The sequence below is a fragment of the Lepidochelys kempii genome, chromosome 1, assembly GCF_965140265.1.
Source record: "Lepidochelys kempii isolate rLepKem1 chromosome 1, rLepKem1.hap2, whole genome shotgun sequence".
NCBI lineage: Eukaryota > Metazoa > Chordata > Testudines > Cheloniidae > Lepidochelys > Lepidochelys kempii.
The window spans coordinates 324,884,018-324,897,698 of record NC_133256.1 but is presented as its reverse complement, the minus strand read 5'-3'; the positions used below and the strand labels follow the sequence as shown (position 1 = coordinate 324,897,698).

Genomic DNA, 13,681 nt, shown 5'->3' with positions numbered 1-13,681 from the left:
GTGAAACAGGCATATTGGGGCTCCACTTCACATGCCCCCTTCCTCTGTTACACCTGGGATGGCAGGCAACTGGTCAAGCTGACTGTGCTCTTTGCATGAGAACCATCTGCTGGCATTCTCCATAGACTCCCTCCAGCCATTCTGAGGCCACTTTCACCATGCACAGGCGCCATACTGAACTGGAGAATGTGAGTTTTAACATTTTCAGCAATTTTCTGCTTGTAAAGGCCCCATATACCATGGTCTCTTGCTGTTTTACCTCTTTCTAGAGCCTGTTTTTCCCCCCCTCCTCCACCCATTGTTGCATTTTGATGTGCCGGATCTGGAGATGGTGCAGATCTTTTTGGATGCCATGTGAGTTCCCTGGGTCTGGAAGAATCTGTTTTTAATATTATTTTTGTCTCCGCTGTGTGCCAAGTACCTTGCAGTAAATATAGAGGAGAACCCAGCTGTGCCTCAGTTTCCTGCATCTGTAATAACAATGCTTTGCCCTTGCATGGAGAATTGCACCCACCCTTTTCTGAAAACATAAGAATGGTTATACTGGGTCAGACCAATGGTCCATGTAGCTCAGGGTCCTGTCTTCCAACAGGGCCTGTGCCTGATGCTTCAAAGGGAATGAACAGAACAGGGCAATTTATTGAATGATACATCCAATCATTTAGTCACAACTTTTGGCAGTCAGAGGTCTATAGACACTCAGAGCATGGGGTTGTTGTGTCCTGACAATCTTGCCTAATAGCCATTGATGTACCTATCCGGCATGAACTTACCTATTGTTTTAATCCAGTTATACTTCTGGCCTTCAAAACATCTGCCACTGGACATTGAGCAGATGTATTTAGAGACTCATACACGATGACTTCAAGGTCTTTCTTGAGTGGTAAGAGCAAATTCAGACCCCACCATTTTGTATTGTGAATATAACCATAAATCTACAATGCGCATTACTTTGCATTTGTCAACATTGAATTTCTTCTGCCATTTTGTTGCCCAGTCACCCACTTTAGTGAACTCTCTTTTTAATTATTTGCAGTCAGCTCTGGACTTACTTATTCTGCATAGCCATACGTTTCAGAGTCATAGCCGTGTTAGTCTGTATTCACAAAAAGAAAAGGAGTACTTGTGGCACCTTAGAGACTAACCAATTTATTTGAGCATAAGCTTTCGTGAGCTACAGCTCACTTCATCGGATGCATACTGTGGAAAGTGTAGAAGATTTTATTATATACACACAAAGCATGAAAAAATACCTCCTCCCACCCCACTCTCCTGCTGGTAATAGCTTATCTAAAGTGATCACTCTCCTTACAATGTGTATGATAATCAAGGTGGGCCACTTCCAGCACAAATCCAGGTTTTCTCACCCTCCCCCCCCCCAACAGAAACCCACTCTACCAGCAGGAGAGTGGGTTTGTGTGTGTAGGGGGAAGAAAACCTGGATTTGTGCTGGAAGTGGCCCAACTTGATTATCATACACATTGTAAGGAGAGTGATCACTTTAGATAAGCTATTACCAGCAGGAGAGTGGGGTGGGAGGAGGTATTTTTTCATGCTTTGTGTGTATAAAAAGATCTTCTACACTTTCCACAGTTTGCATCCGATGAAGTGAGCTGTAGCTCACGAAAGCTTATGCTCAAATAAATTGGTTAGTCTCTAAGGTGCCACAAGTACTCCTTTTCTTTTTGCATAGCCATAGTTTTATATTTGAGGGGGCAGTTCCAGTCAGGCCAATGGGGCCGCATGTGAGAGAGGCAAATTCTGTACCTCCCCTGCCCCAGGCTTACAGTTTGGGGGGGGCAATGCCCATGATTTTGACTCATATTGTCTGCTAACTTTGGCACTTGGCCTGGGAGCTCTGATCATCAGTGGACAGGACACAGCACCCATCCCTTGCAGAGCCTGCCGCTAACTGGAAAGAGGAGTCGATTCCCCCTACAGCTACCATAGGGCCCCAATCCTGCCTCCCCCCCCAAAGTGACATCAATGGCAGCAGGACAGCAATAGGATTGTCAGATGTATGGGTTTTGACCGGAAAGCCCAGTCGAAAAGGGACCCTGATGACTCCGGTCAGCACAGCTCTGGGCCATTAAAAGTCTGGTCGGCGGTGCAGGTAGATTCTCTACCTGGCTCCGTCCGACCCCCGGGAAGCTGCTGGCATCTCCCTTTGACTCCTAGGCAGAGGGATAGCTGGGGGGTGGGGGGAGGTGGGGGCTCTGTGCGCTGCCCTCACCCCCAACTCTGCTGCTCCCATTGGCCAGGAACAGGAAGATTGACCAATGGGAGCTGAGGGGGCAGTGGCTGCAGGCACTGGCAGCGCACAGAGCCACGTGATCACACCTCCGCTAAGGAGGTGGAGAAAGACACCAGCAACTTCCCGGGAGCCGCTTGAGGTAAGCGCCCCCTGGTGGCTGCCCCCCTTCCTGCCCCTCAACAATGAGCCTCCTCCAGCACCTCACCTCTGGCCCCATCCCAGAGCCCACACCCCCAGTTGGAGTCCTCACCCCCCCACACACCCCAACCTTCTGTCCCAACCCTGAGCCCCCTCCAGCACCTCACCTCTGCCCCATCCCAGAGTCCTCATCCCCCCCAACACCCCAACCTCCTGCCCCAGCCCAGAGCCCCTTTCTGACCCCAGCACCCATACTCACAGTCCTCATCACCCCACAAACCCCCCCCCCCACACACATCCCCTGCCCCAGCCTGGTGAAATGAGCGAGCGTGGGGGAAAGCCAGCAACAGAGAGCGGAGGGCGGAGTGAGCGGCGGGGGGCAGGGCCTTGGAAAAGGTGGGGGGCAGGGCAAGGGTGTTTGATTTTCTGCAAATAGAAAGTTGGCAACTCCAGCTGGCAACCCACCCAACCCGCAATGCTTAACGAGCTGGACAGGCCTCCGGGGACGGTGAGTCCGCAGCACTATGGGGCAAGGCGTGGGCTGCTCCCTCCCCACGCCCGGGACTCGGAGACCCAGCGCCAGGTTCTCTCAGGAGGCAGCTCACCGCCAAAGCGAAGCACCAACCGCCTCCTAGGCTCGCTCCGCACAGGCGACCTCTGACCGCGCGCATGCGCTTTCTTCTGTGGCAGGCATGACATCACGGGATCCTGATGGGTGGGACAGACCCGTGGGGATGTTACAGTCCGCCTCTCTCGTCCTTCCGCCCACTTCTCGCGGGACCCGCAGCAACTTCGGGATTTCCCGCTGCGCCGGGGTGGCAGGTGCCAGTCAGTGGTGGAGCTGAGGGGGCGGGGCAGAGCCCTAGGCGGTTGGCGGTGGGTGAATAACTCGGGTCCGTCCGTGCCCTAGCGGTAAGCGGCCTCGTTCAGCCCGGGCCTGGGAAGCTGGGCTGGCCTCTATTGCCCGCTCCCGATGCCGGCGTGTGAGGGGCCTCAGCTCTTGGCGGGCTGCGGGGGGCCTAGCAAGGAGAGGGGCTGCCTTGGGGAGCCCAAGGGGGGCTGCTAGGGACCACGGCAACGCTAATGGCGTGCGGGGCCTAGGCGAGTGCGGCAGGCAGGCTGAGGAGACCCCCTGGCCGAGGAGATCTCTTCCCCCACCCACCCTGTTCTGTGGTGGGGGCGGAGGGGCGAGCAACCCCTTCGCCTGCCGCAGGGGGAGGAGCAGTCCCATCCCCCCACGGTGAGCAGTAGGTGCGGAGATAGTGGTCTCCAGGGATGCTGGTGGCTGTCTTTGGTAGCTAGGGTTGCCAACTGTCTAATTGCACAAACCCAAACATCCGCCCCCTTCCCTAAGGGCACACCCCTGCCCTGCCCCCACTCACTCCAGCCCACTACCCTCTTTCGCTAGCTCTCTCCCTCACCTTTACTAGGCTGGGACGGGAGGGGGCTGGGGTAGAGGCAGTGTTTTCCCCAGGAATTGAAATGGGGGGGGGTTGAATTTATGGGGGGGGGGCAGGGCCGATGAGGGGTGAGACCATGAGGGTGAAGGTAGGCTGTATGGCACCATCGTAAAAACTGAAAAATGTTTCATGACCATTTTATTAGATTTAATTCCTGTTTTAAAATCATCAAACAAATTAAAGTTGGCTATTCAAGCCTTTGATGAAGCACTACATAGATATCCTTCTTGGTTTCTTGTTATAATTTTGCACAACTCTGTTAATGAACTTTTTGAATGCAATGCGTTCATCTTTGGTGGCTTCACGTGTGTGCGGTACTTCCATTCCTTCAGTTGATATGCTCATTAGTTCATTCACATGATCAGGAAGAAAACTACTTATTTCAGAACACAAAATTGTATTTAAGGATGAAAAAGAACGGTCACCTGTAGCTGTTGTCACTGGGAGTAGCAAGAGATGAATTCCTACTTCTTTCATCCCAGGAAACATAGCATAAAGATCGGGTCGAGCCACTAGTGATGATAAAAAAGAAGTTGAAGTCAAATCTTCATTCATTTGTCATATGATATTCCACCCTGTGTTCAAAGTCTCTATTCTGTCCTGAGCACGTGGCAGCCCCATTCGTGGTAGTGCCTCACCCACTCAACTGTCGGTGTTTTACAGGACAGGGATCTGTAAAAGCTATGTAGAGTTTGAGTAGAATCTAGAAGTCGCTGTTACAGATTTTTAAGACTCAAGTCTGTGTACTTTTTCAGTTGTCTTAAACACTTGTCCTCTTCACTTAAGGATTCATGATAAATGCCTTCATTAGTCAACTTCTGGACTGAAGTCTGCTTTTTCAATGGATAGCTCTCTGATCCAAATGTAGCTTCTTTTGCTGGACAAAGATCTACTACTGTTGTAACGGATGCCTGGATGGCATTATTTAATGGCCCAAGTGGTTTCAACAATAGACTTACAAGAGAGAGAACAGAAATAGTCTTCTCAGAACGTAGTAGCAAAAGTAATTCACCAGCCTCACGACTTAGATCCATCCCATCTTTGTAGATACTTTACAAAGCCAGTAATAATGGCTGGAGTAATTTTAAGACAACAGCTAAGGATTGCTCATGAGAAAGCCAGAGGGTTTTCCCAGGTTGGACTAATTTGAACTTCAGTCCATCTTCTATATTTTCCAAGATATTCAGTCTTTTTGGACTCTTGCTGAAAAAAAAATATAATGAAGACATTACATTTATAGCTTTTTAAACGTCTTTTGAAGAGTCTGCCGCTCGTACTAGTGCTAGTTGGAGTAGATGGCCTCTGCAGTGTGTATAGAAGAAATTAGGGTTACACTTTTCTCTGAGCAAAGCTTGTACTCCACCATGTCTTCCAGAGAAGTTTGCAGCTCCATCAAAAGCACAAGCCGCCATCTGTTTGGGGTCCAGTTGACAAGCATTTAACTCTTCTAAGATGTGGGTTGTCACAGAGGCAGCCAATGTGTCTTCTATAACTTGAACATCTAGAAATGCATCTACTGGCCTACCACTGACATCAAGATAACATACACAGTGACTTAATACTTGATGCCCATTTGCATCGGTGCATTCATCAGCCCTGTATGCAAATTTTTTGAATGTGGTGAGAGAGTTCTTCACTTTTTCAACTGTTGAGTCTTTCACTGTTGCACCACATGCTTCTAGCCAGTCAGTTGAGTTTCTTGCAGAAAGACAGTGAGCGTTTGCTGGTCTTGTTTGGAACCAGTGTTCAACTTCAGGATGAACAAGTGACAATGCACTTAACATTGGCCTCCAGTTTGTAGTGTATGGTATCTCTTGCCTAAATAGAAAGTATGATGCCACAGCCATGTTTGTTTGCATGGATTGTGTTGTGTCTCCAGCATTCTTAACAGCCTCATTAACACTCCCTGGTGTTGTCCTTGGTCAGTGGAGACTCAGAGTTCAGAGATGCTTTCACATGAGTTCACCTCCCAATTGGGGAGCAAGAAGGCACCTTGCTCGTTCCTCCAGCTGCTCACTGTTCGCTCTGGCCACTGTTGTTCATTGTGCCACCGTTCACTCTATCCCTCTGTTGGCAGTGGCCCTGCACTGTCACCTTTTGCTGCCACTGTGACCTCTGTGAGTTGGGCTCTTGAGGTTCCACCCAGCTCTCAGTGATTTCAGCTGAGCTCTTAGTGGGGGAACCTCACTGCTAGTGCAGACTGGGCCATCTCTTCCACAGAAACACTGTCCCATAGCAGGTCTAAGCACTTAAACCTGATTATCAGTAATTTCAGCTGTAGTGGTCACTTAACAAAACAAAAGATTCTCTATGGAGACTAATCAGCTCTGTCTTTAAACAGTGGAGAGGGGCAGGTCAAATAGTACTTGTAAGTCAGGCAGACCATCAAGCAAAACACCTGTCTCCACTCTCTCTCTTGATGCCTTCAATCAGCACAGGCTAAGTACAGTTCTATTGCCCTTTACTCAGACAATAAGAATAACAAGAATCCCCCCGCTGCATTCAAGTGATTTGTAACCCAACCCCAGCCAAAATCTATCACTTGGGCAACGCAGCTGGATTTGTTGTGTTTGCAGGATACCTAGGTAGATTAAGTGTGAATGTAAATACAATCTGGTCCTGAAGTCTTCCCCCCAGCTCATCACTAGCTGTCAGGGAGAGCTCATTTAGACTTTGCTTACAAATAATAATTTGAAATTATTAGGTTGGCCAACAACACCGAAATGAATGACTGACATTGTCATAAAAAACAACAGTTGTATAAGGAAGCTAGTCTATGTTCATACTTTTCAAATCTGTTTATACTTTTTCAGATACGTGTATTTTATCATACACTGTATATACTTTTAAAGGGTGTATTAATGTTTCAGTTTCAATTCAGATTTCCAAACAATCACTAAATCGGCAACACTGCATGTAACTAGTTCACAAAACTGGGGTTGGGGAAATTCAGGGGGGGTGTAGGGAAATCCCTGAGCAGAGGGTTGGGGGGTGCAGACTGTGGGAGGGAGTTTGGGTGCAGGAGGGGGCTCAGGGCTGGGGCAGGGCTGTGGGAGGGTGTGTGTGCTGTGGGAGGGAGTTTGGGTACGGGAGGGGGCTGGGGCAGGAGCTTGGGATGCGTAAGGGGGTACAGGCTCTGGCTGGGTGGCGCTTACCTCCTAGAAGTGGCAACATGTTCGGCAGTGGCTCCTAGGCTCACGGGTGGCCAGGAGGCTCTGCGGGCTGCCTCTGCCTGCAAGCACTGCCCCTGCAGTGCCCATTGGTGGCGGTTCCCCATTCCCGGCCAATGGGAGCTGTGGAGTCAGTGCTAAGGCAGGGGCAGTGCGCAGAGGACCCCCCAGCTGTGCCTCCTCTTAGGAGCCGCTGCCGGAAGTGTTGCCGCTTCTGGGAGTGGCATGAAGCCAGGGCAGGTAGGGAGCCTGCTTTAGCCCTGCTGCAAAGCCAAACTCCCAGCCAAACAAGGAGGGTTGGCAACCCTATGGGTGGCATGGCACATCCTAATTGTGCTCAAACTTCTCTGCGAGCAAGATGTTGTTATGACTTGCTGAGGGCTTGTCTAAGTTATGTCGTTCAAGGTTGTGAAAAAACTGTCCGTCCGTTCCTCCCCCCCTCCCCGAGCGACGTAACTTACCTCAACTTAAAGCAGTGTCAACAACACCCTGTGTCAACTAGGGGAGTGTAAATACCCTGGGCCTCATAGTCCTGAGTCCAGAAGACAGTGCTTTCTTGCGCCTGGTCCAAGATGGTGGAATGAATTTCTACAGGAATTAAGAGTCACCACAAGCCTTGTGACATTTTGTTTTGAGTGAAAGGTGCACTTCTTCGACCTTGCTTTTCCTATTTTGCCCACAGCAGAGGGTGGTGGTATTGTAGTTTTGTATGTATTATTTAATGTCTACTAGTCCCAGTCATGGTCCTGGCTGCTATAATGCTAGGTATTTCACAAATGCAGAATAAAAAGATAGACCCTAGGCTTTTGGGAGAAGGGATTTTAAGTATAAGATAAACAATAGATAGAGGCAGATGGACAGGGGACTGCAAGGGAACATTGAGACAGTATTGGTCAGTATGATAGGCACTGGTCTTAACAGACCATCAGCCTAACAGTGGTCAATTTTTTATAGTCCTCATAGCAAGTGAGAGTTTGAAGGCGGATAATTAGTTTTGCAGATGTTTATGTGCATGTATAATAAAATATTTTTAAAAAACACAGTTTCTCCTTGGAGGAAAAAAAGAGGCCCACCACATATGACAGATGTTAGTCACACTGCTCAGTGCACTTCTGAAAGATGTTCAGATAGTTTGGTGATAAGGGCCATATAAGAGCATGAATAGAATATATTTAGTGTAACTCAGTTTCTTAAGCCAGTAGTTTATTAATAATCCTTCCCTAAGGAAAAAATCCTGTCTCTTGGAGAGTCTTTATGTGTAGCATAGAACCCCTTTCATTTTCGATGTGGGCAACAAGCAGTGAAGGTGGGAGTCTCTTAATAAATTACTAATAGATTCATAAAAAGGGATACTATCTTGAAATGTAGTTCATTGGAAAAAAATGTAAGGAGTGTCCATTCCTACACCTTCCATTGATTTACCTGCCAATTTTTATGGTGTTACAAGTACATTTTCCTACTTTTAAAAGGTTTTTCTCCTTTGCCTGTTGCTGTGTACATAAAAGGAAACAATAAATCATTGAATACACAGAACACTGTCAACTACACAAGGTAAACTGGAACGAGATATTTCATTAATCTCTTTCATTTGTTTGTTATAAAAAGAGTAAAAATTTTCAAACTGAAGTAATTTCTTACATTGGTAGTGTTCCCTTAACTGCTTGTTCATATTATAGTTTTAAATCTGCTTTTTGATGTTGGAATGATAACTTGCTTTAGAGGTCAGATAAAGTTTTAAAAGCATATTAATGCATTTAAAACTTACTTTAAATTTTGAAGATGGTGCAGGGAGTTGGATCTTAATCTGATCAAACACTTGACTAATTTGATCAAGTTCCAGATTTCCCTGGCCACTGACAAAGCAGTAGGCCAGGAGGTGCTGCTTCCAAAGCAAAGATTTAAGATGATCAGCTCATTTGATAATTTATGGGAATTTTCTTCTTTTGTATGTCTCTAAAATGCTGTCTGTCAACAGATCATGTGCTGCTTTGTGTGCAACATGCCACTGTATACTTTGCTAGTGATGGCATACCTGCCATTTAAAAGTGCTGGAGCCTTTTTACTACCTGTAGGGGTGAGGCAAGTCATCTGTACATTTTCAAGTATTTTTATACATACCATCTAGTACAGACATAAAAACATTGAATTGGTTTTAGAAAAATGTATGGTATTGGAAATGAAAGCTGACTGACTTCTCTGGGTAGCAGACATGTTTCAGTTCTGTTGAGTGGTGGGCACAATGGCCCCAGCAGAGTATATAATAGTGTCATACTTTGCATACTTAGGCCCTGGTTCTCCAAAGGCTTATGCATGTGGCTATCTTTATGCATGTGAGCAGTTGAATGGAAGACAGTATTTTCAGTTGCATTGAACTGAAATCCTTAAGCTGAAATTTCTTCTGCCCCATTCCATGTGAAGGTTCATGGTAGTTGATAGTGCTGTGTGGGTGGTGGCTAACTACGGACTCTTTAACTCAGTCCTGCAGGTGACGAAAACATGGCAGCCATTAATGTTGGAAGGGAACAAGTCACTAGAGACCCAGATCGCTGTGACATCCCTTACTCTGTAGCTGAATATGTTGAAAGAGAAGTTGGAACTGACCTTAATTGTCTAAAGAAACTTGGCAAACTTATAGAGGAGCTTTCAGAAAATAAAAAGCAATTAGAGGAACAGGTAAGCATTCTGTTAGTTATTTCTCAACTCCTTGAAACATTAAAAATATACCACCAATTGCATGCATCTAATTACATCAGCGCATTTTGGTAACATTCTACACAACGTTGTCAGCTAAGCTGTCACTTTCTGATTTTCTCTTATGCTTTACTATGCAGGGAAATCTGTAAAAGTGATTTGTTTAATCACTGAAAGAGGGGTCTTAGTACTTTTATGTCAGATGTATTACTCCTCCCTAAATACAGGTACTTACAGTTTCATCAGAAGTCCCCAAAAGAATTCAGAATGCCTTAAAGAATGCAGAGGATTCTAAGAAGTCCCTTAGTCAGCTCCTGGGGGAAGAAACTGTTTTATTTGATTCAATTAATAGCCACCTGTTGACAGCCCAGCCATGGATGGAAGATCTTGGTGTACTGATTAGTCAAATAGAAGAGGTTGAACGACACCTTGCTTATCTAAAATGGATTTCACAAATAGAAGAGTTAAGGTAAAATAGGCCCACTTGGACTTCTAAGTATCTTTTTCCTGCAGTCTTGTTTAGGGCTTAGGTGGTAATAAATAAATTTGAGACATTTTTGGAGTTGTAAATCTATATTTTTAAATGCAAACAAGTTATAATCCTTGTTAATTCACCTACTGACTAAAAATTCAAATCTAATTTTGATATGCCATTGCTTTCGTTTGCAACTAAATTTGGTGATTACTGTGTTTTGGATATGGGGATGAAAGGGATCATAATTTACCATCTAATCTGAAAGATGCACCTCTATTAGTAGAATATTTGTCAGTGTTGAATATAAATTCTGTATCTTCGCTATCTGTTTTTAACACATAACTGTACAGAATCTAATAATACCGAAAGAAGGTGTTTGAGCAGAAAAAGATGTATTTGCATTATGTAGGTTGACATCTCTTTATTTTTATTGTTTTGGTGAGAATAAAACATTTATCTAAAAAGTTTTTAAATGAGTTGCACAACAGATTTGAAAACACTTAGTTTCTCATCAAGGGCTATCCTCTTGTTCAGTGGTGCACCCTCAACATAGGTAGCAAGAGGCATGGACCAGAAATTTAAGTGTACCAGGTAGCAGTGCAAGGCACTAACTGCAAGGTCACCTAGCTGCTGACCTGGAAAATATTTTCTATTAAAAAAACAAAACAAAAAACAAAATTGCTTTATTCACTTTCATTATACAGTAAGACAAGTAAACAGCAATGAATTATCCTCAGTGTTGCTAAAATTGCCTCAGTGCATTCTAGTCATGATTTTGCTTTATTTATAGTGATAATATTCAGCAGTATCTCATGACCAACAATGTCCCAGAGGCTGCTACTACTTTGGCATCCATGGCAGAATTGGATATTAAGCTTCAGGAGTCGTCTTGTTCTCATCTTCTTACTTTTGTGAGGTCTACTGTAAAATTCTGGCATAAAATTCTTAAGGACAAACTGTCAAGGTAGGAAATGCACCATAGTTCTTTCATCTTTGCATTGTACTGTTGATTCATGTTGATGTGTATATTTTCTGTTACAGTGATTTTGAGGAAATATTAACTCACCTTCATTGGCCATTTGTTGGGCCACCCCAGTCTCAGGTTTTTGGTCTTGCTGCACCGGCTAATGTTCCAGAAATATACAATAATTTGGAGACTCTGTTTTCTCAGCTTCTGAAATTGCAAACATCGTATCCTTTTTGAATTAGTGTCTTATATTCATAGGGAATTTCAGTAAGAATAATGAACAAACTTGCTGGACATTTCTCACTAAGGCTGAAGTAGGTTTGTGGGTTTAGTATTTCTTGTTTTATTAAAAGAAAAAAATTAACATAGAAAGTGCCCAATTAACAATATTAGAAATTGAAGTTCTTTGCCAATAGAAAAAGTATAGCTTTGGCAGCAGCAGTGCTGTACCAACCAACGATTCTAGTGCACTCACATCTGGGGAAGTGAGGAAGATAGTTTAACCTTCATGCTATTCAGTGCTTGGGCCCTCTGGCAAGATTACCCACAGGGGTGAAAATTGTGGTGGTACATTTGCCTGTTCCCTGGAACTGGACTGAGATCACTAATATTTTTCACATAAGCCATTGAGCTGCCCTCAGATGGTAAAAACAGCTTTTGATCTTTGCCAGTTTGGGTCACATACAGATCAGAGAAGCTCTTGTTTTGCATTACTAATCCTCTGAGTTTCTACTTCTCTGTTTCAGTATAGTAATGACAAGTCTGTGTGTGTCTGCGGGAGGATAGGACAACCCACATCTGTCTTGGCAATCCTGAATAAAGATGGCTTTTTGTAAACCAAATTGACTGACTGCTGCTATCACAAATCAGTCGTAATCCGCCTGTTAATTAAACACAGGTTTAATGTTGGAATATTCTAAATATAGAAATAGTTTTCACTGCAGGATTTTGATAATTGTATAGTATATGTAGTTTTCAGAGTAACAGCCGTGTTAGTCTGTATTCGCAAAAAGAAAAGGAGTACTTGTGGCACCTTAGAGACTAACCAATTTATTTGAGCATGAGCTTTTGTGAGCTACAGCTCACTTCATCGGATGCATACCGTGGAAACTGCAGCAGACTTTATATACACACAGAGAATATGAAACAATACCTCCTCCCACCCCACTGTCCTGCTGGTAATAGCTTATCTAAAGTGATCATCAAGTTGGGCCATTTCCAGCACAAATCCAGGTTTTCTCACCTTCCACACCCCCCCCCCCACAAATTCACTCTCCTGCTGGTGATAGCCCATCCAAAGTGACAACTCTCTACACAATGTGCATGATAATCAAGTTGGGCCATTTCCTGCACAAATCCAGGTTCTCTCACCCCCTCAACCCCTCCCAAAAACCACACACACAAACTCACTATCCTGCTGGTAATAGCACATCCAAAGTGACCACTCTCCCTACAATGTGCATGATAATCAAGGTGGGCCATTTCCAGCGCAAATCCAGGTTTTCTCACCCCCCCACCCCCATACACACACAAACTCACTCTCCTGCTGGTAATAGCTCATCCAAACTGACCATGTAGTGACTTCAGTAAAGAAAGGGGACTATAGAAATGGAATGTAACATTTCTTAAATGTCTCAAGTTATGATGCGAGAATTCAGTACTTCTATAACAATGATCTGCCAATAAAATATTTTACCTTTGACTCTTAAACCTTAGAGATGAATTACTAACTAAACCAAAACAACTGCCAGAGAAGTATTCTCTACCTCCATCACCACCTGTTATCCTTCCAATGCAAATCATGCTGAACCCTCTTCAGAAAAGGTTCAAGTATCATTTTACTGGGAATAGACAAACTAATGTTTTAAGCAAGGTATGGGGAAAGCATTTCTTGATTTACTTTTAATTGCAGTACTTAACAAAAAAACTAACCCGTTTTATATAGAAAACACATTGCTGTAGTAAAGTTGTGACCCAAATATTGCTCTCTGCATGGAGGACCTTGGGCTCATTGCATGTGTGTGGAGGTGAAAATGTGGAGGTGAAAAAGCACTTGAAGACCCTCCACAACTCCTACCCCCTGCTTGGCAAAGTGCTGCACTGCAGAGATTCCCTGGCAATGGGATATTCCTGTTGCACTTGCCAAATCCCTTTGTTACCGGGGGCACTGAAACAGGACCTGTTGCAGCCTGGGGTAGACTCCACAGCCTGAGAAAGATGGATTCATTTCTCTTCATCCCCATGGAAAAACCTCCTTTTACCAGTCCTGGCTACTTAAGTTTGGGTGTAAAAGGGAGTGAATTTGGTCATGAGATAGCATTTTTATTATTCCTATATTTACAGGTGTTAGACTCTGCATTAAAATAAGTTCTTGGTTTAAAATATAACTGACAATGACTTGGGACTACAATTAGTTTTTTGTTTTAATTAATTAATTTAAATTAAAAAAACCTTACATTAAATTGTACCTGACTAATCCTCCCCTCCCCCCAAATTTGGAAACGTGTGTGTGTGCGTGCACGTTAA

The 13,681-nt window shown here is 44.6% G+C and overlaps 1 protein-coding gene across 7 annotated transcripts in view; it reads left to right on the top strand.

The window, feature by feature from the left end:
* Nucleotides 1–2,881: 2,881 nt before the first annotated feature.
* RINT1 (RAD50 interactor 1) overlaps nt 2,882–13,681 on the top strand; it is a 22,545-nt gene continuing 11,745 nt past the window's right edge. The window contains exons 1-7 of one of the 7 annotated variants that reach the window (XM_073328489.1): nt 2,882–2,900; nt 8,492–8,573; nt 9,500–9,695; nt 9,941–10,182; nt 10,979–11,152; nt 11,230–11,379; nt 12,872–13,028. In XM_073328489.1, the coding sequence (XP_073184590.1) occupies nt 9,519–9,695; nt 9,941–10,182; nt 10,979–11,152; nt 11,230–11,379; nt 12,872–13,028 (900 nt within the window). In that variant the 5' untranslated portion in view covers nt 2,882–2,900; nt 8,492–8,573; nt 9,500–9,518. The other 6 variants (XM_073328487.1, XM_073328486.1, XM_073328488.1 and 3 more) reach the window with 6 other exon arrangements.